Source organism: Enhydra lutris, unplaced genomic scaffold (assembly GCF_002288905.1).
Source record: "Enhydra lutris kenyoni isolate GAN:26980312 unplaced genomic scaffold, ASM228890v2 scaffoldscaffold1, whole genome shotgun sequence".
NCBI lineage: Eukaryota > Metazoa > Chordata > Mammalia > Carnivora > Mustelidae > Enhydra > Enhydra lutris.
Genome location: NW_019154085.1, coordinates 36,256,998 through 36,281,674, shown reverse-complemented (window position 1 = coordinate 36,281,674; position 24,677 = coordinate 36,256,998). Strand labels below are relative to the sequence as shown.

Below are 24,677 nucleotides of genomic sequence, written 5' to 3'. Positions count from 1 at the left end.
CTGAGGGGACCATAATGATCCATGGAGGAGGGCCTTACCCTCTGGTCTCAAAAGGGCCATTTATGTATAAAAGAGGGAAACTGGTGTACTGTATGATACATAAAATGAAATCTATTCCTTCCACATTTGAAGATGAACAGAGTATCTTAAACTTATATTTATATAGCTCCTCCAGTAGTAATGACTGATTTGCCATATACATAAGAGCAAAGATGACTTGTAGGACTGGCTTTCCCTCAGACTGCTAGATGTCAACCAGTCCTTATGATATTTTATGTGATCTTTGTATACTGACTAACAGCACCATGTACTAACTACCTGGGGTGATCCCTGAGAGCCCTGTGGCAAATCACCTCAAGCTACCCATTCTTCATTTAATCAAAGATCAACCAAACCTTGCACTTGGCCAGAGCTCTTAACTTTTTATAATTTGACCAAATCCACTTCTAAAAAAACAATTTCAACCTACTGTCAAAAGTTCAGTGAGACAGCTATGCAGAGTAAGGGTCAAGAATGTGTACACCAGTTTACAGAGAATTTTTCCAAAATGTGCATAATGAAAAGAACAGGATTAGACTTTTTTACATACTTAAAATGCTTTATCTGGTTTGTATGTTTCTGTGTATGAACTTGAAACATGTTCAAGTTAAATTATTTAAAGCAGCTGAAAAAAACACAAATATTGCTGGAGAAGAAAAGACAGACCTCATAAAGTGAAAGACGTATTTCATGACAAGAGACTTAGAAATGAATCCCTAAAGGTGGAGTGTAGCAAAAATTTTGACCGGATCCTTCTTGGTAGAAAAGGCAAGGACCATAACTTCTTGAGGGGCCTGGATGAGCAAGGCAGAGAGAGGGCTGAAACCAAGCTGATGAGCGGGGTTACCTTGATGAAGGTCTAAGTCAAGCAGTAATTCCAAGTTACATCTTCTGGGAAGACATAATAGTTCAATATTTACCATTTCTTCTACACATTGATTGAGTCAATCTTGATTTTTACCTGGTCTGGCACTCTTACTAGAGACATTCAAAACAGAAAGTGCCTCATAATTTGGTGATAAGCAATGATTAACCAGTAACTCAGTTCTCACATTCCCCTAGTCCATCTTGGGTAACTGCCAGATCAGTTTCCTAGCAAGAGTTCACCCATGTGCACTTGCTGGCCTGAATCTGTTGCTCCTGAGGGGAACTCTCTCCTCACATGTTAATATAAGAGGCTTCTTGGCCAGGGGAGAAGGTTGCTGACCCACCAGTTCTGCCGGCCAGACTGGTGTCTGGATTCCTGAATCCTTGCCAGGGTTCTTTGGTGGCAAGCAACAGAAATTATTTAGGCTAACTCAATGATAAAAGAGGAATTTGTTGGAATGACATGGGGCAGCACACAGAAGTTGAAGAAAAGTTAAATAAACAGGCATCAGAAAAGACCAGCCTCAGGGCTGTTATGAGGATCAAGGTACAAAAACTACGGAAAGTTTTTCAGGGCACTGCTGTCAGGATAAATAAGCTCCTTGCATTTTCAGTTGAGGATCCAAATTCCTGGGGGATGGCACTTACTGGCTCAGCTTAGGTCATGTGCCCACGCCCTTGGCAATGAAGGGATGATAGTTCCCTAAAGTAAAATCAACATGCTACCATCAGAGAGGGACAGGGGAGAGGTCGGGGGGAAAAAGCAGATGTCCATTGCATTCTGTTTTCTGGGGTCACCTGGTTTCCGTGTGCCTGCCTTTTGACCTTGGACTCACTGTCTCCTCTCTGTTTAGGTCCTTCTGGCCAGTTCTGATAACCACCAAGTTTGAGTCAATCTTCTACCTGTCCTGACCTAAAGTCTGAAGTCAAATGAATTCCAGTGAGCCTTCTGATTTTTATTTCCCTTACTCCCACACACTCCTTTTCTCTGGTCTCTGCTGGGAACATTCAGATGTTCCTGGGTCGTCAGTTTCTCAGAAATTCCCCAGATTCACCCTGTTCTTATGCTGGTCACTGTTATCCTGGGCTCTCTGGCCCCAAATGCTTATTTTAGGCAGAATAATTCAAGCTGTTTATATATGTACTTCCAAATTTTTTAAAAATGGCAAAGCAAGCAAGCAAGCAGAGAAATAGAACCACTCTACTTCCTTTGGAAATGCAGAACCCTTGAGAATCTATTTACGCAAAAATGACTTCACGTATGTTCAAAAGTCAGATCTTTCAAAAATCCAATGTCAGTGAGTACAATGTCACGAGGAACAATTCTAATTTAATTTATGTTTATTCCTGTTGGCAAGCTGATATAAACAATTAAGACAACTACTTTGTGATACTATTAGAATCCCATTTTAAAAAATGAATAGCCCTACTGATCTCCCAGGTGTGCCATAAAAGACTGAAAATGAAAGACTTTCGACTGCAGAGTTCTAGTAGGTAAAAACCCAGATGTTGCTTTGATTGAATATTACTAAATACCACCTCTCACCGCCAGCAATACATAACTGAGCTCCTAAAATGTCAGGCACGGTGCTAAGCCTTTATAGACATTATCATATTTAATCATTATCATATATATGAACTTATACACTATATTATTATCCCCTTTTTATAAATAAGAAAAACAAAGCTCAACAAAATTAGCCACGGACATGCAGCTAGTTCTTGGTGGAGTGAGTTATATAAGGACTGACTTTCTAACTATCTTCTTAAATAAGTTTGTGAAAAAAAAATTGTGCACAAGGAAAAGGGTTCTCCTAGTAAAAATGGTGAAAAATGAAGGATTTAAGAGTTCAGGGAGAAAATATAATTGGAAATAAGAATCCCTTGATTTTATTTAATGTATGACTTTGTTCAATTGTTTTTCTCCAGAAGGCCCCGGATACAGACCACTGCAGACCACCTCTGGGCCGTGGCTCACTGTGGTCGTTTTGATGAACACCATCATCTTCAACGTGCCTGTAGAATTAGGAACTACCCCTCCAATGTTAGAAACACAAAGCACTGCTCTTCCTCATAATGAATAAACAGGAAAACTCTAGGCCAAGAAAAACTTATAACAACAACAACAAAGAGCCCACTCTAGCCCAAGTCAGTGATTTATCCAAATGAAAAAGGACAGCAGTCTCATATGTGAAAACAAGTCTGGCTCTTGTGAAGCTTTTCTGACAGCCCCTTTCTGAAGGTGAACTGTACTGAAATAGATTCCCAAGTAAATCATTTACAGTATGCTAGTGGTGGATGTTGAGAGTACTTGGTATTAGTCTTCTGTTTTTATATCAGAGAATGTTAAATGCATTGCATTCATGCTAACCTGATTAAATAAAGGGCTCATGAGTAGTATGTGTGATGAGGTTCAAGAGGGGTCCAGGTAGTGTTTTGTTGTGATAGGTGTGGTCAAATTTCCAACATTTTCCTCCTTTACCCCCTCTATGGGTCTTAAGGTCTTTTCTTCATTTCAACTTTTTTTTTCTGCAACCATATTTGCTTCTGAGATTGTAACGTAGCCACTACTCAATCTACTGAGATTATTCAATAATGCTTATTAAGTTACTGCTCAACTTGACATAGGAAATCAACTTGATTTTGATGCCTGGTTTAAGCCAAATTGAACAAGTAGAGATAACGCTGGGGAACATTTAATAGTCATAATTTGGTCCTTTCTTATCTTTTTCAAATACAGGCATTTTGGCATGGATTTAGAAGAGATACAACCAGTTTTGGCACACAGTGTCCCTCAGCTCCCATTAATGTTGGGATTGAAAAATAGAAATTGAAAACTAAACTAAAACCAAAATTGAAAACTAGAAAAAGAGTAAGAGATTCTAGGTCCGAATGTCATCTGCTGGTAAGTCATAAAAATGGATGAAAAAAGCAAAAGGAGATGAGGTAGATGGAATGATGCTGGGAGAGAAAAAAAAAATGCTCTTAGGCTTATTGATTGGAAATGGTCTATTTTCTCCAAATGACTGGAATGATCTAATGGGGTCATATAGTAATGGGGTGTCATATAGTAATGACTAGTGGGGGTCTTTGAACCACGCCCTTCCAGATGCAGAGCTAAGAGTAAGGGATGAGGGAGCACTGAGAAATGGTAAACTGATTGAGGCAAGAGTCTTTAATCTATCTAATGCTACACTGACTCTAGGTCTGTAACGATTTAAACAACTGGTAAACCCCATTTTTCTTTTTTTTTTGTGGCCATTAGCCATGCATCTCATCATCAGCTCTGTGTCCCAAAAAAATCGTGGCTCTATTCAAGATGTTGTTTTGATTCATTCTTGAGTGGAGCTAAGATCAATAGAAGTCAATAGGGGAACAGGTAAATTATTATAAAACTAATGTTTAGGAAATTGACTAGTTTGGGAAATTTTAAAAATTTAGATCCTTGGCTCAGGTCATACACCAAACAATATTTTGGATTAAGTTAAAAAAAAAAGACAATAGAGTATATATCAAAATATTATTTCTAGTTATATTTACAAGATAGCATTTGGCTTGATTTTTTTTTCCTACTTACCAGTATTAAAACTATGCCTATCATTTGACAAGTAGAATTTGTGGTATAAAAAAAGAAAAAAATTATACCAGTTGATCTAGTTAATAATTTTACTATAAAAATCTTTTAAAAAGGTACATGGGCAAGAATTCATCATACCTTTGTTTATAATATCAAAAATTTAGGTTAAATAAACCTAATCAGTATATAAACATGATGGCATAGTATGGAATTATTTGTAGAAGATGTTTAATAATATGAAAAAATAATAATATAATGTCAAAAAAGCAGGATACAAAACACCTTATACTATATGATCTCATTTTTATAACAAATATAACAAAAGATTAACACTGGCTACCCCTGGGTTCTTTGACTAGGAGTGCTTTTTAAAAACGTACTCGTCTATATATCTTGAATGTTCACAAATGGGCACAGATTACTTTTATTGTTAGGAAAAAAAGATCAACATAGAAAAAATATTTTTGGTTAGTCTGATAATTAGTTCCAGCGGCTTCATTATCAAACTTCCCAAGGAGCCATCCTGTTTAGAGGGTATTTCAAGAGTTTCCTTAGCATAGTGCACTGTACTTAAGGTGTTCAGGGACTGTGCAGCTGGTGAATTTACACTTTCAACCCTTGGCTGCCCATGACACATTAATGGGAGCTGAGGGACAAACTGTGTATCAAAACTGGTTGCATCTCTTCTAAATCTGTGCCAAAAAGCCTATATTTGAAAAAGACAAGAAAGGACCAAATTATGACTATTAAATGTTCCCCAGCATTATCTCTTTAATTAACAGGTATTTTAGGCGAGGTGCTTGGAAAGTCACCATGAAAGTGATGAAATCACTGGATGAGTTTTAGAAACAGTATTGACATGGGGTGGTGCAAGGTAAACACACTGTTCATTTTTTAATGGGGACAGTGCTCAGGGAGGATGCCATTTCTGCTGATGCTTCCAAATAATGTTATTAGAAAATGCCAGCAGCAAAGGATGCACTGAATAGTATTTTTGAAAATAAGAAACTCCTTAATACATTCCAGGAAGTTGATACTGAGTCACAAAATAACAGGAGAATTAAATGTACACAAGAAACGTTTGGACTATTGCTTTTCTGATATTGAAACTCATTCCTGTCTCAATACTGCTTGGCATTTGTAGAATGCCAAATGTGTTTGGTTAAGTGATTTATGGAGATAGGAGGGATTGGTTTTATCTGCCATATTTTATGATTGAGGGCAATTCAAGAGACTTGCCTCAACTGTCCCAACAATGACTCTCAGATAGTGAGGTGTCTCAGATGTCCTTGTCTCCATGACTGTTTTCCTGGGGTCTGGGGATACTGCTTGTTTGGGTCACGTAGGCTCTGAATGTTCTATCTCTGAAAGGCCTGAGCAGGTCACAGTGCGTAGGAGCTCGGAATATTCCATGGGCACGGCCATGGGCACATGCAGTACTCAATCAGTTCACTTCTTGGTGGACCTCTTCAGAGGATGTAGGCATTAAAGAGTGTTGGCCCTTCCTTGGGCATGCAGTCTGGCTTCTAATCCATTGGATCTTTATCTCATGAGATTTCAGATATACTACTGTTCTTAGTTTTGCTTTTGTTTTTGTTTTTGGGTTTTTTCCCCCCTTTTGGAAAGGATTGTGGATTGCTTTTGTCTAACATGGCGAAATAAGGAGAATCCTACCCATGTGTGTAAACTCTGGGGCTCTACTAACTGAATGCTGATGAGGGCTCTGCCAGGGGTGGAGGCTGGAAGCAGGTAGAAGGACCAACTGCCAGTAACTCTACACGCTACGTTCTGTACTCATTCCAACATTTTTAAGTTCCTTATTTTGAAGATAAGCTGCGTTTTTCAAGCCACTGAAATCTTACTACTTTCTGGCTCTATTGTCGTTACATGATTTATTGCCATTACACAATAAAGCCCACATGTTCACTGTTCTGGACATTTAACCGATCTTTATTCCTTCTCAACTCCACCCAAATTTTGCTTTTCTATATCTGGCCTGTTATAGCATATCTGATTTTATTGTTTTTTTCTGTGTATTTATCTAAAGCCCTCATCTGGGGGCATTCTCCGTGAGGGCAGGAGGGACCATGTTGGTTTTTCCCACCTTTTCCCCAGCATCTAGCTGAATCAGTGGGCGAAACATTCAACATTTCACCTGAAAAATATTTTTTGTTTTTATTTTTGTGCCAAAGGATTCGAGAATCTACTAATTCTTTATTGCCTTTTTAGATTTAGTTTTTAAAATAAAATGTTGGTCCAAATCCATAAACCTTCATTGAGGATTACTAGTAGTCATGCCAAGAGCTGTTATGCCAACAGCTGAAATAATAAAGAGGCATAAGATAGAACACCTGTCTTCCAGGGGATCAGTATTGGAAGCAACATGGAACTGGGCTAAACTTTTTCTAGACCGCAGACTTCTTCTAGACTTTTTCAATACTTCAGTAAAGTATTGCATTGATGTGTTGATTGTAATAGGATAACAGTTTAAGAAATTATTCTTTCTGAAAAACCAAAACATTTTAAAAACCAATCTTATTTCAAATAGTGCTTAATTATTTAAATAGTGAATAAAGTGATATCCGATACTCCTTTTTGATCATCCGGGAAGTTTTGGTAAGAAAGAGTCCTACTAAAAGCCCAAATAACCAGAACTCCCAATTCTAAACCTACTTTCTCTACAAATCTGATGAGTTTTCTTGGTTCAGACTCTTACCAGTTAATCAGGAATGATACTACTTTGCCATCTTATTCAGAAATGCACAAAACCAGACATTTGGTAAGAAAGCAGCTCCATACACAATTACTTAAAATATGATTTTACTAAATGTTAGTCTTCAAGGAGTTCCATTATAGCTTTATTTCTAAACAACGGGAAATACCCCCAAAATTCAACAGAAGGGTATTACCTAAATAAGTTATAGTACCAACCTACAATGAAGTGTTCTGTAGACATTTAGAGATATACCTGTAATAATTAACAACTCAGAAATTTTTTTCCAGTCCATTGTTAGGTGAAAAGAGTAGAATAAAAAAGAAATAATCCCATAGAGAATAGAGAATAGTGGTCATCTATGGGTAATACGATTATGGATCATTTCTATTTTTAAATTTCTTTTGGTAGTTTTAAATATTTTCCAGATTTTGCACAACACAGGAAACTTTTTTTAAAGCTAGCATGTGAATGAACACTTCAGCATTCCTGATATCATACATAAATAAACAGAATAAAATTATCCTATCATCTAGTTAAACAAGGAAGATAAGTATTAACCTTGTTGTTTTGGGCCTCTGCAGATATACTTTGACATTTGATTCAAGGGAAAATATTGCAGATTTCTTGATGTTCCCCTTGTAGAACTTTTTCCTTGAGAAGTTCATGTAACAACAAAATATCCTGGTGGGAAAAAAATCCAGTGACCTGACTGTTTTGTCTACATAATGACAAATCTCCCAAGGTTTCTAAATACACTTGAACTCCTTTTTAAACATTGGGATCACTTCTCTAAGAAACGAAGTTGGAGATACTATCTAATTAACAAACATCAATCTTAAAGATTAAAAATGGAAAATTCCTAACTTTCCTCAAAACTGTCAGAAAAATAAAAGATCTTTATACAGTTAGGATTACACTTTTTAAAAAAACAATTAACTCATTGCAATAATACCAAAATATGATTCTATGAAATACTCCTTAAATGCGTTATTTATATGTGCATATGCAATGCACATATATACTACCTACAATGATGTGTGGAAATATTTTTTTGACAACCTGATACTGTATGTACAGGGCACCAGACTGGATTTTTAACCCTCCTCTCATTGCATATATCATTATCAAGTTAATTGCACTGAATCAATTAACAGGGACAGATTGAACAACTTCTCTGTTGTTCTCCTCCATTTCTCTCTGACTGCCAAGCCAACAAAATCCAAAAAAAAAGAAGCACCACCAAGACTTGCTTCCCGCTCTGTAACCTCTCCTTTACCTAGGCTGGGTTCCCAAAGAGAACAGTCAGTCTTCTCCATGTGTCAGTCATACAAGTCTTTAAAATAGAGATTATGTCGCCATTCTTTTGAAATGCAGTGCCATCCCTCTACACCTTAGGAGAACTTTACAGTCCCTACCAAGGCTGGCACAGTTCTCAGACAATAACATATCCAGGAATGGAATCTCCTGGGGACCTGGTCAGTATGCAGATTTCAGTTGGAGTGGGTTTGGAGAAGGGCTCGACAGGACCTTCTGCCTTGCTAACCAGCACCCACCAGGAGAGGAAGCTGGTGCTGTAGGTCCTCTGAGTGAGGAGCTCTTCACCTCCTTCTGGCATGGCCTTTGCTGGGTTTCATTCTTCCCCAGCTTGGAGCCCTCTCTGGCCCAGGACCTTCTCAGCTGGGACAAGGGCTCAGATGGGACAAGGCCCTAGGCCTCAAAGCCACATCTGACAAATTCAAACCTGTCCCAGTGAGGTTGAGAAAAGGATGACAGACACGCCCACAAGGATGAAAGAAGAACATTTTCCTCACATCACTTTACACGTGGGCCCATTACAAAGTTACAGTGTGAATTCATTACTCATCCATTGCTAATGCAACAACTGTCTTTTGAATAGCATAAGTACACTACATTGTCTCTTTTTTGTTAAAATTTTAATCTGTTAAGTGCAAACATTAAAATGATAGGGTGGTCACCCACATACGATCCTGTGGACTTATTTCAGGTTACCCAGGGAGCAGTTTCCCCTCCTTAATCAGTGCAACCACCATGAGCCTGTCTCCCTCTGGGGCATCCCATCCCCAGCCCACCTTTAGCAAAATACCCAGAATATGTATTTCCTCATAATGAGTAAATAAATGCAACATTTTCTTTTTCTTTTTCTAAAACTTCTGTTGGTCTTGGTTTTATTCTTTGACAACCCAGGAGCCGTAACATCAGAAGCGTCTCACCTCTCTCCCCTCTGGAGAGGCCTGGGCCTGAGTCACATTCCTCAGCACTTTCCACATTCCTCAGCCTCCATGTAAGGCTGCGAGCCAGTTCCTCAGACAGGTTGTCCCGAAGGACCTCTAGCTAAGGTAAATGTTTTCCTTATCCATCACCACATTATTCTCTCCCAGCAGGTACCCCAATCTATGGTTATGTTCATTTACTGAGCTGCTGCTGTCTCCCCGCCCCGCCACCCCCCCACCCCGTTCCCCTGGACTCCCAGCTCTGAATGGCCAGGGACGCAGACTGTTTATCAGTGAATCTCCAATACCCAGTCCACATGCCTATATTTCTGTCCTATTATCTCCTTCCTGATTTTAATAATAACAACAAAATAATTGTAACTAGACCATAAGAACTGTGGATCCTGGTGAGTACTTTTTCTGCAATAGAGAAGGTATCATCATTTAGAAATAAGAAAAGCACAGATTCTTTCGGAAGTAACTTGTTTAAAGGAACACTAAACTTCTTGCCTGGCTAGACTGTAGTGATAACTTAGTTTATAGTTTCAGATGAAAGGCAAGTCAGTTTCCAGTATATTTCTCCTTTTCTCCTTTCCTTTTGCAAATGTTTACTAGTGTGATTTTCTTTCCACTCTTCAAGTGTACAACTTACTCATATTTTGATAATGGGGCAATCTAATTAAAAGTGTACAAAGTAGTTTGTGCAGCTTTAGGCACTTTAGTCAAGGTCAATATCTAAGCTTTCTGGAGAAAGAGTTGCACAGACATTAGGCATCGTCCATGCTGACTTGCTGTCTTTAATTAAAGTTTGTCATTTTTTTAAAAGATTTTATTTATTTATTTGACAGACAGAGATCACAAGTAGGCAGAGAGGCAGGCAGACAGAGAGGGTGAAGCAGGCTCCCTGCTGAGCAGAAAGCCCGACGCGGGGCTCGATCCCAGGACCCAGGGATCATAACCTGAGCCAAAGGCAGAGGCTTTAACCCACTGAGCCACCCAGGTGCCCCTAAAGTTTGTCATTTTGACAGTATGTTTATTTCCTATGACAAATCAGCAAACAAAATGTGTTCTGTTCAGAGATATGACCTTATGGGCTGTATCTCCCGCTCCTATCCGGACACCGTGTATGTGGGTCTGCACTATCGAAGATGGTAGTCACCTGTGGCTATAGACAATAGAAACGTAGATACTCTGAATTAAGATGTTCTGGAAAGGCAAAATAGATACCAGATTTTAAAAACTTAATATGAAATAAAAAAGATTGTAAAATATCTATTAGCATTTTTACTAGTGATTACATGCTGACATTATAAAATTATGGATGCACTGGGATAAGTGAAATATATTCAAGTTAATTTACCTGTTTCTTTTTATTTTTTTAATGTGACTACTGAGAAACTTAGAGTTAAATATGTGGCTCATTGGTATGGCTCACAATTTTCTATTGCATGATGTGGACACTGATGTTCGTTTATCTGAACTTTTGAGGGCATGTACAGTGTAAAATAGTAGAGCCAATGTACTTTCGTTCAGCCTTGGCTAGAAAATATATCTGAAGCCAAAGGCCTCAGCTGGCAGTTGCACTAGGAACCCCAAGAAGGCTGAAAAGACTGACATGGGTGCTTCCAGAAGACAAGAGCCGGTGAGATACCTTGTGAGATAAACATAGAACAAGGAGTGAGAGGCTTTCTTATCTGATTTTTAGAGATGAAGACATCTCGGATGGATTAAGTAACTGGTCAAGGCCACAGTGGGAGGGCTGAGAGGGAAAATGTCTATTCTGTTAAGAAGTTGATATGATCTCAGTTTCCTTACTTTCTGAAACTGAAAACAGAGGTGAAATAAGTAAGTTACAGTGAAAGTCTGTTATGATTAAAAAGTCTAGGCGGGGGCCAGATGTAAACTTTGTAAAACAAAAATGCTCTGGGCACCACGTGTTTTCACTGATCTTGGAAAATCTTTTACTCCGTGGCGGGTGTAAGCTTTTTGGCTGAAGGCCACAGCATGAGCAGGTCAGACGCACACGGATGAAGAACCACAGGGCATTTGCAAACCAGACAGCCCTGTTGTCGGAATCAGACACTGACAGGTTTGAGGGTTTTCATCAATTGCAATATTTCACAGAATTATCCTCACTCACAGTTTACACTAGACAGTTGCGGCTGTGCTCTCCATAATAGGGCAGATGTTCTAAGGGAAATGCAAAGACAGACTTTATTTAATTCAGTTTTTCCAAGGATCATGTCTGAAAGCAAACTAACTACTATAAGCCCAGAGAAATGTTCAAGGAGGAAAGCCCGCGTCAGAGAGGGAGAGGAGGCTGAGAGAGAAAGTTGGTGGTTTTGCTGTTGTTGACCTTGACCCCCACCTCATCTAATGGAAGTCAGAATGTTTGGAGGAAATTGGCAGTGGGAGGGCCTGGAGGAGGGTGGCCCTGAGAAGACAAAAGGAAACATGTTTGGTGCCCTCCATCCTCCCAAACCGTTAGGATGTAAGTCTATTCTAATGGGAAAAAATTCTCTGGGAGTCACAGAACTACTTTGTTCTTTTTTTTTCCCTCCCAGGGCAGAACAGCTCCAATCTGTGAGCAATGAGGTGAAATGGAGGGGGTGGGGCAGGCTGAGTGATGACAGAGGAGGCTTTTATTTTCCCCAAACTTCTCATTCACATGGTCTCCCCATGGGTGATAATAGACAGAAGACACAGGACAGACCCGACCTTGAAATCATAGAAAAACAATCAGAAAGGGATTGGGTATAGAGTATATGTAAAGTGATTAAAGGCATAAGATAAAGGGGAAATCTACAAAAGAAAAAAAATAAAAAAGACAAAACCAAACCAAACCAAACCCAGACTTGGACTCCAAAAAGGACTTCTAGAATAGCCACTGAAATTAAAATTTAATGAATAAAAATAATTATAGTTAACATTATTGAATGATTACTATGTGACAGGCATGGTAAAAGTATGTGTTATGTGTATTAAATCACTGAATCCTCATTAAAACCTGAAGTCAAAAAAAAAAAAAAAAAGCAAAACAAAAAACAAACCTGAGGTCAGTTTCTTACTTCCATTTTAAGGTCAAGAAATTCAGACAAAAATGTAAAAGCTGGTAATAAATAAATCTGGGGCTATAAACCACGTCTAATGGTTCCATCCAGAGTTCTTTTTCATTACTGAAAATTACCATAGACTAAAAAATCTACTGAAACTTACAAACAGCAGAAGAGGGAATTAAAAATTGGAAGAAAGACATGAGATGGCTTCACAGGGTGTGACATGGGAGAAGTAGTGCCTGGGACAGAAGTTGGATGTGCTACTGCGTGGTCTCAAGTCCAGCTGATGACTGGTCTCATGGAGAGTCTGGGTGAAGCTCTGCACTTCTAACCACAGTTCTTCCATGAGGAGAAGAGAATTTGTGCAATAGCTTCCATTGCCCACACATCCAAGATTTGTCCCACAGGGGTTAATACCCTACATCTAAAGGACAACAGGGAGCCATGAGTAGAGTCTAGAGGAACCACAGACTGTTCCATTGTGCAAAGTCTGTGGCCAGGTTGGCAGCTGGGGTAAGTCAGTGCCCAAAGCCCAGGAGGACGGTGGGGCCCAGAGGATCCAAGAAGCATAGGAAGGGTCTCTGTTATAAGAAGTTAGGAGAACTGGAGGTGAAGACAAGAAGGTCCAGGATGCATCCTAAGAATTTCAGGAGTAGAGACAGTGGGGAAGGAGAAGTATAAAACGGGAATGTCTGAGAATTTTGAAGATTTGATGAAAACTATAGACTATCAAATTAAATAACCACTGAGTAGGATACATAAAAAATACACGGGCACAAATAATTTTAATAACATGATTAAGAAATCTTGACCATATATATATACATATACATATATATTTGAAGACAGAATATCATCTCTATCATAATTTCATTAAAAAAGATTTAACTAGAAAATCTACATTTGGAAATTAAGAAATAAGTATGTAAATAACCCATAGATGAAGAAATCAATTAGAAAGGAGTCTGAATGTAATTATGCTAAAAGAGTGCTTATTAAAATGTGTGTGATATAGTTAAAGCAATATTTGGGGGAAGTTTTTAGTCTTAAATACATTTGAACTATTTAAAGTTGCTTAATTAAGGTCAAAATATAGAATTCACCCAGTTTGCTATATCTTTGAGAGTAAGGCTATTAAATCTTGAAAAAAAAAAACATACCATTTACAATAGTACTGAAAATATAAAATATTGAGAAATTAAAGAAACAGAAAGCTCTAAAAAATAATGAGAAGTGAAAGCCCTAAATAAAAGGTCCCATAAATGAATACAAATAGACCCATTTATGAATGAGTGATTGGTACACAAGCTTGCAGATACAACACTGCAAAACAGTAAGGGGAAGAATGCACTGTTTAATAAATAATGTTGGGACAATTTGTCATCTATATGGAAAAAGATAAAATCATATCAGTTAAGTAGAAAAATAATTCCAGGATTAAGAGTCCCAAATGCAAAAGAGTTAAATTGTAAAACATTCTTTTTTTTTTTTTAAGGTAAGAGAACATTTTCATAATCTCAGGGAAGAAAAGGATTACTTCAACGAGGCACAAAACACAAAATGTCCAGAAAAAATGAACAAGTTTGAGAGTATAGTGAAAAAAATTTTATATGTTAAGACACCAGTAACCAGATGAAAAGATAAACCAGAGAATGGAATGGAATCTTTGCTGCATGTTTAAATGGCAAAAGTTTGGCATCCAAATACATAAGAAACTCCTAATTATTAGCAACGGAAAGGGCAAGGCCACAAGAGATTGGTAGGAAAAGAGCTGCCATGCAATTCACCCGGAGGTAATCTAAACTGCCAGTTAAAATAAGAACAGATCCACAAACTTACTAGTCAAAACGGGAAACTATTTTATGCCCATGAACATCTAAACACACCAAATTTTGCTGAGGATGTAGGGAAACAGGTGCATTCTGGGTAGGCTTTCAAAATCTAGTTGTCACAATGGTACCTATATGAAGATGTTACATTCCAACTTCCTGAAAGAAGACCATGGAAACAAACTTCCTGTGTTTAGGGGGATGGAAAAATAAACTGTGCTTTATTTATATAACTGGATACTTGTAGCAGCTATCACATCCTATGTATATGCCTGAATCACATCTATATGTATCAACATGGATGAAATCCAAAACCGTAATATGGATTGACACAAACAAGAGCCAAAAGGTACCTATTAATGTGAAACCATTTATTACATTTGAAGGACAACAAAACAATAATATTTATTTTTCGTGGTGACTAACACACACATACGCACACACGCACAGTGTGGAAATACAAAACCATACACAGAAGAGGGGGCAAAGAATGTGTGTATGACTTGTTTATTCATATGTTTTCCCTAAAGGGAAAGACGTTACTTTTAGGTTACTTAACGTTACTGTTACATTACTTTTTGTCTCTTTGGAATGTTTCCCAATTCAACTTACTTTTTAAAATTTAAGAATGAAATCAGTTGAGAAAGCATCCTCCCTAAAATGTAACTGTTATTCAGCTCCTGGGAGTTGCTTGCGGCGTTTCTGCTTTGTCTGGAATTTTAAGGGAAAAAAAAGCAGTAGAAGCATACCTCAGACCATGAACCTCGCCTTTGGGTTCATGGCGAGGTTCATGGTCTCTAGATGGGCTAGAGAGTGCCCATCTCCCAAATCTATGTCCTGAAGCAACAGCAATGTGCCTCCCAGTTTTCCGGTTGATGGGCTGGGCCCAGGACCAGCGATGAACCTGAGGAAACCCTGAGCAGCCAGATCTGAAACCACAGTGGATTTCACAGAGGGTACTTGAGAACAAATTATGTGGGTGGACAGTTCCACCCTGTCGGAACTCAGAATGTGGAGTCAACGCCACTACTACCTCCCTGCTTTAAGAAATTGCTGAGGTACAACCGCAGAAATTGAGAGCAAAATGTATTGTTAACTAGTGCAGTCCCAAGATGAAAACATGCTCGTCCAGAGGCTAACTGCAGCCTGCACATGCACATTACTTGGCCCGGGGTTTGTTCAGCCTTTTACAAAAACACAAAAAACAAAAAACAACCCAGTGTGTTTTGCCAAAATTTGACTTATTTGCTAACATCTGGAGTTTGAGAGATTTCTTATGGAAATTGGACCCCCCACTCCTCACCCACCCCCCTTCTCTCCTGAAGAAGGCAGGGATTCTGGCATTGCTGAGCCTGAATTCTAGAATGTCAATGAAGTCTGGTCCCTACCCCTTGGGTTGAGTCAGTATCTCACCGGCTGGTCCCTCTGGAACTTTCAATTGCCCCATTTTACAGAGAGACTGTCTTGAGGCTCAGAGACATCAAGTCCCCTGCCCAATGCCACAGTTATCCTATGGAGAGAGCCATCCTGGCATCCCCTAGACCAGTGACTGGTTGACTTGTTATTCTTTTTCTCTACACACATTTCAAGGTTTCTAATAACACTTTTTATATAATTCAGCAGGTGCAAAAGAAATGATCATTCTTATCAATTTTAACAAAAACTTGCTTCAAGCGATGATAAAAAGAATACAAATGGATTAACTGTATTATCAGCAAGAAGTCATTAAGATTTGACCAAACTCAAGACAAATAATGTTACATGTAAAAACTAATAAGGGACTATGACAATATAATTAAAAATTGACATAATTAGAGGTTGTATGATCACAGAGCATCACTTTTCCAGGCTGATCTTTACATACCCCTCATTTCCCCCCTGTCTCCTCCCCCTACCTCTCCTCTTCTTTGGAGTCTAGAAGGATGTGCAAACACTGCTCCGGGCCTCTGCCCCATGCCTTCCCACAACATACACTTTCTTTAGGTTTTTGCTTGTTGTATTTATTTGCTCCTGGATTAAAGATAGTAGACAATCTACAGTAACTTGGATGAGTTTAATATGCCACGCCTGGGGCGCCTGGGTGGCTCAGTGGGTTAAGCTTCTGCCTTCAGCTCAGGTCATGATCTCAGGGTCCTGGAATCGAGTCCTGCATTGGGCTCTCTACTCGGCAGGGAGCCTGCTTCCTCCTCTCTCTCTCTGCTTGCCTCTCTGCCTACTTGTGATCTCTCTCTGTCAAATAAATAAATAGAATCTTTAAAAAAAATATGCCATGCCCGAAGTATTGGGTTGGGCATTCCTAGTCTATGCAAAGTGCATTTCTGTTAGAACCAGCTACATGAAGAGATTACATGAATTGTAAAATTCCTTAAAATGGAAAATACTCAATAACCTAAGTGTAAATTGACATGGGGATGCTTCAATGGACTTTAGCATATTCGTATACTGTGGAAAATCATGCAACGGGAAAAAAAGAAAGAGAGATGAATGTATATCACATATAATATGGACAGAGCCATAGGTTGCAAAAGGATGAGTATAACATGGTACCGATTATGTCAAAAAATAGCAACAAAATCACATGTTGTTTGTAGGTCCACTTATGTCTACCCAAATGCATAGAAAATGCCCAGAAAGAAACATGAAGTGGTGAGTGGATGACTTTCGATAGGGAGGGGGAGAGGTATAAAGATGCTCAAAGAGGATTTTAGCTTCATCTTTCATGTCTTAATTTAAAAGAAAAAGTACGTAGATTACATATGGTAGTAACACACATTTATGTGACTATTAACTTCCAATCACAATCTCAATCATGAAATTGTAAAACTGCTCATCTTTGGAAATGAAACTTTTGCTGCACTATCACCCAAACTGACTTTTTAAGTGTATAAATCACAGATGCATCTGACAAGTTAAATTTGACTCTCAAGAGTTCAAATCAAGCCAACTAGAAGTTATAATAGTTTGGAGGACACCTAATTTATCTTTGCAAAGAATAGGAAATATGGAGTGCATTTAAATGAATCTGGGATCTCTCAGATTATAGATCAAAATCAAAGTGACAGATTCCTTAATTCATCTGAACATGAGTTTTATTTCTAAGTTTTATTTCTAAGTTTTCAGTGATAAGATTTCTCAACAATAGCGACAGAACACTGGAGTGTGAATTTTGACAAGGGGTAACCAAGCCCCAGAGAGGTCAGAGTTCAGTGTGAGGTGACATCTAGGAAATGTCAGGGCTGGGAGTCCCCCAGCACTCTATGCTTTCTGCCAGGCCATGCTGCCTGCTCTGACTCACCAGTATGACATAGTGTTTCTCTGGAGCGGGTGTTCTCATCCCTAGCCATTATCTCAGACCTCGGTCCCTATCTATCTGTCTATCTATCTATCTATCTAATCTATCACCATCATCATCATCTATCATCTTCTACCTCTGGAGGTCTTTCCCCACTATCCTCAACTCCCACGGAACCAGACAAGTTTGTTCCTCTCCTCTTCCACCAGCCTTTCCCCCAGCGCATTCCACCTGTTACCCTGGCATGCCCGCTTGCTCGCATCCCTCACGCTGCCCGCCCAGCACCGGCGTGGAGCCCAAAGTCACGCACGCTCCGGGACTCAAGGACCGCGCCCCGCGGGTGGGGCCTGCGCTTTCCCAGGACGGGGGGCTGGGTATCGCGCAGCCCATCACTCACCTTGCCTGTCGTTGGCGCCGCTGCCAGGAGCACCAGCAGGAGCAGCCGCAGCAACACGGGCGGCCTGGGCGCAGTCCCCGGGCGCATGGTGGGCGCCCGCTCAGAGCCCCGGCGTGTCCAGTGACCCGCAGGCTCTGCGGCCACCGTGTCCCTTGAGCGACGCGGGTTGGGGAGCCTGGTTGTGAAGCTCGACTCGCCAGCCCGCCCGGGGCGGGTTATGTAGGGCTCAGCCACGCCGTCCGTCCCTCCCCACTGAGGTTTTTGACTGCGGCTCCAAGGGAGGGAAGAAGTGGCTTAGGTCCCGCCCTCGTCCCCCCTCCCCTTCAACTCACCAGGCAATGTCCAACGACCTGGGCATCGTGCCCAGCAGGGGAGAAAAAACTGCGCTGCGGGGCAGGTGGGAGCAGATCCAGGGTAAGGGGTTAGGAGATGATGCTCCCAAGGTCCTGGGGCTGAGGCCGGGCCGGGGGGCGCGGGTCGGAGGTGGAGAATTTGGGGGTGTGCGCTGGGGAGGCGACTCAGCGGGGCTGGGGGAGTGGCCAGCGGCCGTGCCCAGATTAAGCGGGAGGCGCGCTGGGGCGTCCGCACTCCAGCGGCCCAGCCTGCTGCCGGCTCCCGCCGCGCTGCCGCCGCGCTGCCTTCGCGCCGCCTCGGCTTCTCAACCCGCCGCGGACTGGCAGCCGCCGCACTTGGCGGTGAAAGCGCGGAGACCCGGCCGCCGGGTCGCGCGTGGATTTGGACGCGGCGAGGCGGGAAGGCGCGGCGCGGCGCGGCGCGCGCTGCGACCAGGCGGCTTCCGGCGCGGCGGGCGTCCCTGAGGTAAGGCGCCCACCGCCCAGACTGCGCAATCGCTGCCCCCGGCCTCGGGCACCTGTCTGGAGTGGAGGTGGGGGCAGGCAGTGGCGGAAGCGTGACAACTGAGGGTGGGGCGCGCGGCGTGGCGGGCGGGGCGGGGAGTTGGGGTCCCGGGGTCACCCGAGGAGAGCTTGTCTGGCTCCCGGGCTTGTCTGCCCGGGCTTGAACCGGGCGCTGTGTTTTGATTAATTTGGAGACTCGAGTTACCAGCCTGGCAGTCTGGGCACTCCGGAATGCCAAGAGCAAGAGGCAGCTGAGGGGAAAGAGAAAGCCCATCCTATTCTCTGCTGCACTGAACTGGCTTTTCAGGGTAAATCTTATCTGCGGAAATGGCAGAGGAAACCAAAAGCCAACTCTGTCCAGGGTGTCTCCCTCCTGAGAGTGCTCTTCGTGGAGGTCCAGTATCTGGCTTGTCAGGGCACTATCTTCAGAGCAGGGCTCCTGCCCTTTCTTGTGCCACTGGCCATATGGGCTCTGGGGAGACATTTAGACCCCTTTTCGGAATCATGTCATTAAATACACAAGATCACAAAATTAAATTTTGTGATCTTGTGTATTTAATCCCAGTTTTACTGGGATGCAGTTATCAGAGTATTAAAGTCATGATATAGTGACAGATGGGCGACATTATTATTGCACTAACTACCTGCATCTAACAACAGATCTATCAAACACCTGTGATCCCAAACTAGTGGTGACAGCAAAACTATCATGTGACATGGAAACACCAGCAAGTGCCCTCTCAAGGGCTGCCAGTAGGATTGTAATTTTTTGCCTATATTCAGAACTGCAGGAAGTGCCGAACTTCCAAGAAAGGTTAGTGAAAAGAGACGTGTACTTTTGTTTGCCATACAAGATCACAGACCACCTGGATTCCATCTCTACCTTAAGGCCCCCTGCTCTGAAGCAGTGTTTGCTGACATCTGCAGTCCTTGGTCATCAAGCACCACGTGGGAAATATGAGCTTTAGTTACTGATTGTGGAGAACCACTTGCTCTCCATTAGAATAGGGTCTCTTACTGTATTGGATCTACTGTAGATATGTAGGTGGGCAAAATCCTGACAGCCAATGAAGGCATCTCACCCTGGCTTGGGGGGTTGGTGGTGGTGAGTGAATTTACTGTCTTCCCTCTGTTTTTTATGCCAGCAATTGTTGACTGTGTCTGTGCATTAGAATCTCCTAAGGAACCCCTGAAAACCCTGATACCCAATTGATTCCAAGCCAATCACACCAGACCTTCCAGTGGTGGGACTCAGGTGTGTTTTGAAGCTCCCTGGAGATTCCCTTGTGCAGCCAAGTTTGAGAACTGCTGTTTTACATGCAGATTTCAGTTAGCTGAATTGAATTAGGGCCTCTCTTTTGTAGAAAAATCAAAAGGATATATGTTAAACTCTCTATTAAGACAGGTGTGTCCAAGCCACAGATGTTGCAGTGTGGGACATAGTAGCTTCTTTCTGTTGACAGGGAAGCCTCTAGGGAAACTTCTCCTGTCACTCTTGTGAGAAAGGACATCAGGAGCTCGGTTGATGAAATTAAAGTGTCTAAGAATTCCAAGTGTGATAATATTGCATGAACTGACATTTCCTCCTAGAGGAAGAAAAAAACAAAAACAAACAAACAAAACCACCCTCAATGCCAGTGCTAAGTACTCTTTCTTTTGGCCAAATTTTGGAAGAGCTCTCAATTTTGGTTTTTAATTGCTTTTTTCTGAAACCAAGTCATTTTGACAGCAGGTCAGACTTGGCTTTATTAACTTTGAACTGGGAGGCAGCGGTCAAGTGCATGTCACTTCTGATGCTGCAACACAGCAGGAAGGAAGCCTGGGATGTAAATACGGAAAGGTGGAAGCAGTGGTGAAGAGCTTGGTCTCTGGGGTAGCCTCTAGATTTTGAATCCTTTTCACACTTACTAGTATGAGCTAACCTTTCTGATGTGGGATATTCTCTTCTGTAAAATGGGCATAATCACAGCATCCACCGCCAGGAGTTGTAGGAATCCAATGTGGTAATGCATTAGAAGCCCTCTGTCCAGGGTCTTCACAAAGCAATTGTATCTTGGGATCCGATTCTCCAGTTGCATAAAGGAAAAAAGGGTGAACCCGATGAGAAATGGTGGCACAAGCTCTTCTCAGCTCAGTAGGAAAGGGGTGATGGCCAAGCACGTCCCACCAGCTCCCTTGAGGTCAGCCAAGTACTAAGACATCTAGAACCTTGCTACTTGGTATCCCTGGGAACAGTAGTTTTGGCCTCCTGGACAGCTGGTTAGAAATGCACAGTTTCAGGTACCACCCCAGATCCATTGAATCAGAGCCTGCATTCAGCAAGGTCTCCACTGAGCCTCCTTACATTAAACTTTGAGAAGTGGCTTTTCTAACAGCCACATTTCACCTCCCATTCGTTACCTCCACACCACATACATACATTCCCTCTGGTACAGTGTTATATACCTGAAACTAATATCAGATTCTAGAGACATAGTAGGTCAGCTATACATACATTTAAATAAAAAAGAATAGTCTCACACACACACACACACACACACACACAAAATATTTGGTATGCTCACTAGGTGGGGTCTATAAATCAGAATTCTTGATTTTTAAAAAAATAGGCTTGGGGTCGAGAGAGTTGTTTTTTCCACTGTTGTTTCTTTATTTTTCTCTTTTTGTTTTGTTTTTTTTCAATTTGTCTTTATTTTTCTAAGTACTTCACTAGTTTTTGATATAATGTTCAGTGACTCATTAGTTGGGTATAACACCCAGGGCTCATCACCTCATGTGCCCTCCTTAATGTCCATCACCCAGTTATCCCATCCAATGTACTAAGTAAAGTGGGGATGGTTCTTTTTGTCTGTACAGAGGACACAGAGACCTCTACTTTTCACACTGAGAGCAGGTGAGGGTTTTGAACCAAGTGGTCACTGCCTCTGACAAGCTTGATATTATTACTTTGCCCTTTTTCATCATCACAATATCATGTTTGTTTTCTACACAGTGCTTAAATGCATAGCGTTTGCCTCCCTTCGTGTGAGTGGAAGCCCCATGAGGACAGGGGTCTTTTTGGAGTTCTTTACTCTTGTTAAATGAATGAAGTTGAATGATGTCACCAGTTCCCTCAGGATTCACATGGCCTGGTACTGCACTCATCATCTGTGAATGACAATAGCTTTCTAGCTCATCCCCTGCAAGTTCTCTCAGAAACCCTTCTTCTAAAACATTGTCAGAGTTCCACCTAAAACTGCACGTGGTGTGGGAAAGGACAGATTGCTTCTGCAACACTTATAAGCAGTCTCCAAATTTCAGAGGCTTAGGGTAACAAGATTTTTTTTCCCCCATTTTCCTTACATGTTCATCACAGAGTGTGGGGAGGTGAGAAAGGGGAAGATGCTCTGTTTATCATAGCCACTCAGGAACCTAGAAATTCCCATGCAACACGTTCTCTGATCTCTTCAGAAGGGAGAGAGAATGTGTCAAATCCGAAGCTGCTCTAGAAGTTTCCACCTGGAGGGGACACGTACTACTTACACACTCACATTTCACTAGCCACACTTCATTTTGTAAGTGACAGGGAAATGAAGTCTACCATGTGCCCGGAAAGAGAGCTGGAAGTATTTGGTGAATGTTAGTAATGTTCATCATACATGATCCTGTTTGCTTACTTTAAAGCAGCCAGAAACCCTTCTCTATCTACTTTACAGCTAATTTCACACTGTTTAGAATAGAATAGAGTGGTTCCAAATCAACTTTTTGTACTGCATGTTACTTTTCTGGATTACAAGGGCAGGGACAGAGGGTGACATTTTTTAATGTAATAAATGCAGCACAAAAATTAATTTACTGCACCATAATTTTTGTACAAAGAACAGAACCTAAAGTACACAATTCAAGTTGCATTCATCCTGTGAAACCACGATACAGGTCATGATACAGAGCTTTTCTCTCATTTTTCGCTCCTTTGTAGTCCATCTTTCTCTACTCCTGTTCCCAGGCAAACCTTGATCTGCTTTCCGTCACTGCAGATTCCTCGGCATTTTCTAGAATTTTACATAAATGGAATCAAACAGTATGTGCCCTTTTGTGTCTGGCTTCTCTGACTCCGCAGAATGATGCGGAGACCCATCCATGTTGAGGATAACAGCAGTTTGTTTCTGCCGCCCAGTCGGGTTCCATTGCATGGATAGCAGCTTTTTAAGTGCCACTTACCAGTGGTTGGACATTTGATTTGTTTCCAAGTTAGGGACTATTACAAATAAAGCTCCTGTGAAATTTTTTTAAAAAATTTTTTAAAAGATTTTATTTATTTATTTGACAGACAGAGATCAGAAATAGGCAGAGAGGCAGGCAGAGAGAGCAGAAGGGAAGCAGGCTCCCTGCCGAGCAGAGAGCCCGATGCGGGGCTCCATCCCAGGACCCTGGGATCATGACCTGAGCCGAAGGCAGAGGCTTTAACCCACTGAGCCACCCAGGCACCCCAACTGTGAAAATTTTTGTACAAGGCTTTGTGTGGACACGTGTTTCCAATTCTCTTGAATATATACCTAGAAGTGAAATGGCTAGATGTATGTTTAATTGTGAAAGAAACCGTTTTCCAAAGGAGTTGTGTCATTCTGCATTCTCACCAGCAATGTATGAGAGTTCCAGTGCCTCCATGTACTTGTGGAGCATTCTTGTGGTGTCCTCAATGTTCTTTGTTTTATTGTAGTAGTTACAGGGTGGCATGTCTGTATGCTTTTCATCTGCCTGATAACTAACGATGCTACATATCTTTTCATGTACTTAACCATTCATAGAACTTCTTTTGTGAGGTGTCTGCTCAAATCTACTCCCCCATTTAAAAAACAATGATTGTTTCCCTTCTTACTGTTGAGTCATAATAGTTACTTACATATTCTGGACACAATATCCTTGCCAGATATATTTACTATAAATATTTCCTCCCATTCTCTGGTTTGTCTTTTCATTTCTTTATTGGTGTATTTTGAAATGCAAATATTTTTCTTTTGCTGAAGCCCAGTTTATCAACATTTTCTTATTTTGTTTTGTTTGTCTTTTTTTTGTTGTTGTTGTTATCTGAGTAATCACTTACACTAAGGTTACAAAGATTTCATCTATGTTTTCTTCTTTGGTTGTATTTTTATGGTTTAAGTCAATGATCCATTTTAAGTTAATTTAGGAATATGGTGTGAAGCAAGGATCTATTTTAAATTTTCCTTTACATATGGCTATCCAATTGTTCCAGCACCATTCATTGAAAAGACCTCTTTCTCCACTAAATTGTCTTAGAACCTTCATAGAAAACTAATTAATCATCTACATTTAGGTCTTTTTTTTGTTCCCCTGATGCATATGTCTCTTCTTTCACCAATACCACATTTCTTTATTACTACAGCTTTTTTAAAAAAGATTTTATTTATTGACAGAGAGAGATCACAAGTAGGCAGAGCATCCGGCAGAGAGAGATGTGGAAGCAGGCTCCCTGCTGAGCAGAGAGCCTGATGTGGGGCTCGATCCCAGGACCCTGAGATCATGACCTGAGCCGAAGGCAGAGGCTTTAACCCACTGAGCCACCCAGGTGCCCCTATTACTACAGCTTTAAAGCAAGGTTTGAAATCAGGGTATATAAGTTCTCCAACTTTGTAGTTGTTATTTTAAAAAACAGCTTATACTATTCTAGATAATTTGAACATACATATATGTGGGTTTTTTCAGCTAATGTGCTATGGAGAGTTGCGTCTATGTTCATGAGTTCATGAGTCTATGTTCATGTAGTTTTCTTGTAATATCTTGTAATATCCTTGGAATCTGAGTAATACTAGCCT

General features: G+C 41.0%; 1 protein-coding gene across 1 annotated transcript in view; it reads right to left on the bottom strand.

Annotated features, from left to right (window-relative positions):
- Positions 1-18,091, bottom strand: part of LOC111142203 (collagen type IV alpha 3 chain) — a 128,153-nt gene extending 110,062 nt beyond the window's left edge. Inside the window, exon 1 of the mRNA XM_022495232.1 lies at positions 18,005-18,091. Within this exon, the coding sequence (XP_022350940.1) occupies positions 18,005-18,091 (87 nt within the window). The remainder of the gene's footprint in view (positions 1-18,004) is intronic.
- Positions 18,092-24,677: the final 6,586 nt, after the last annotated feature.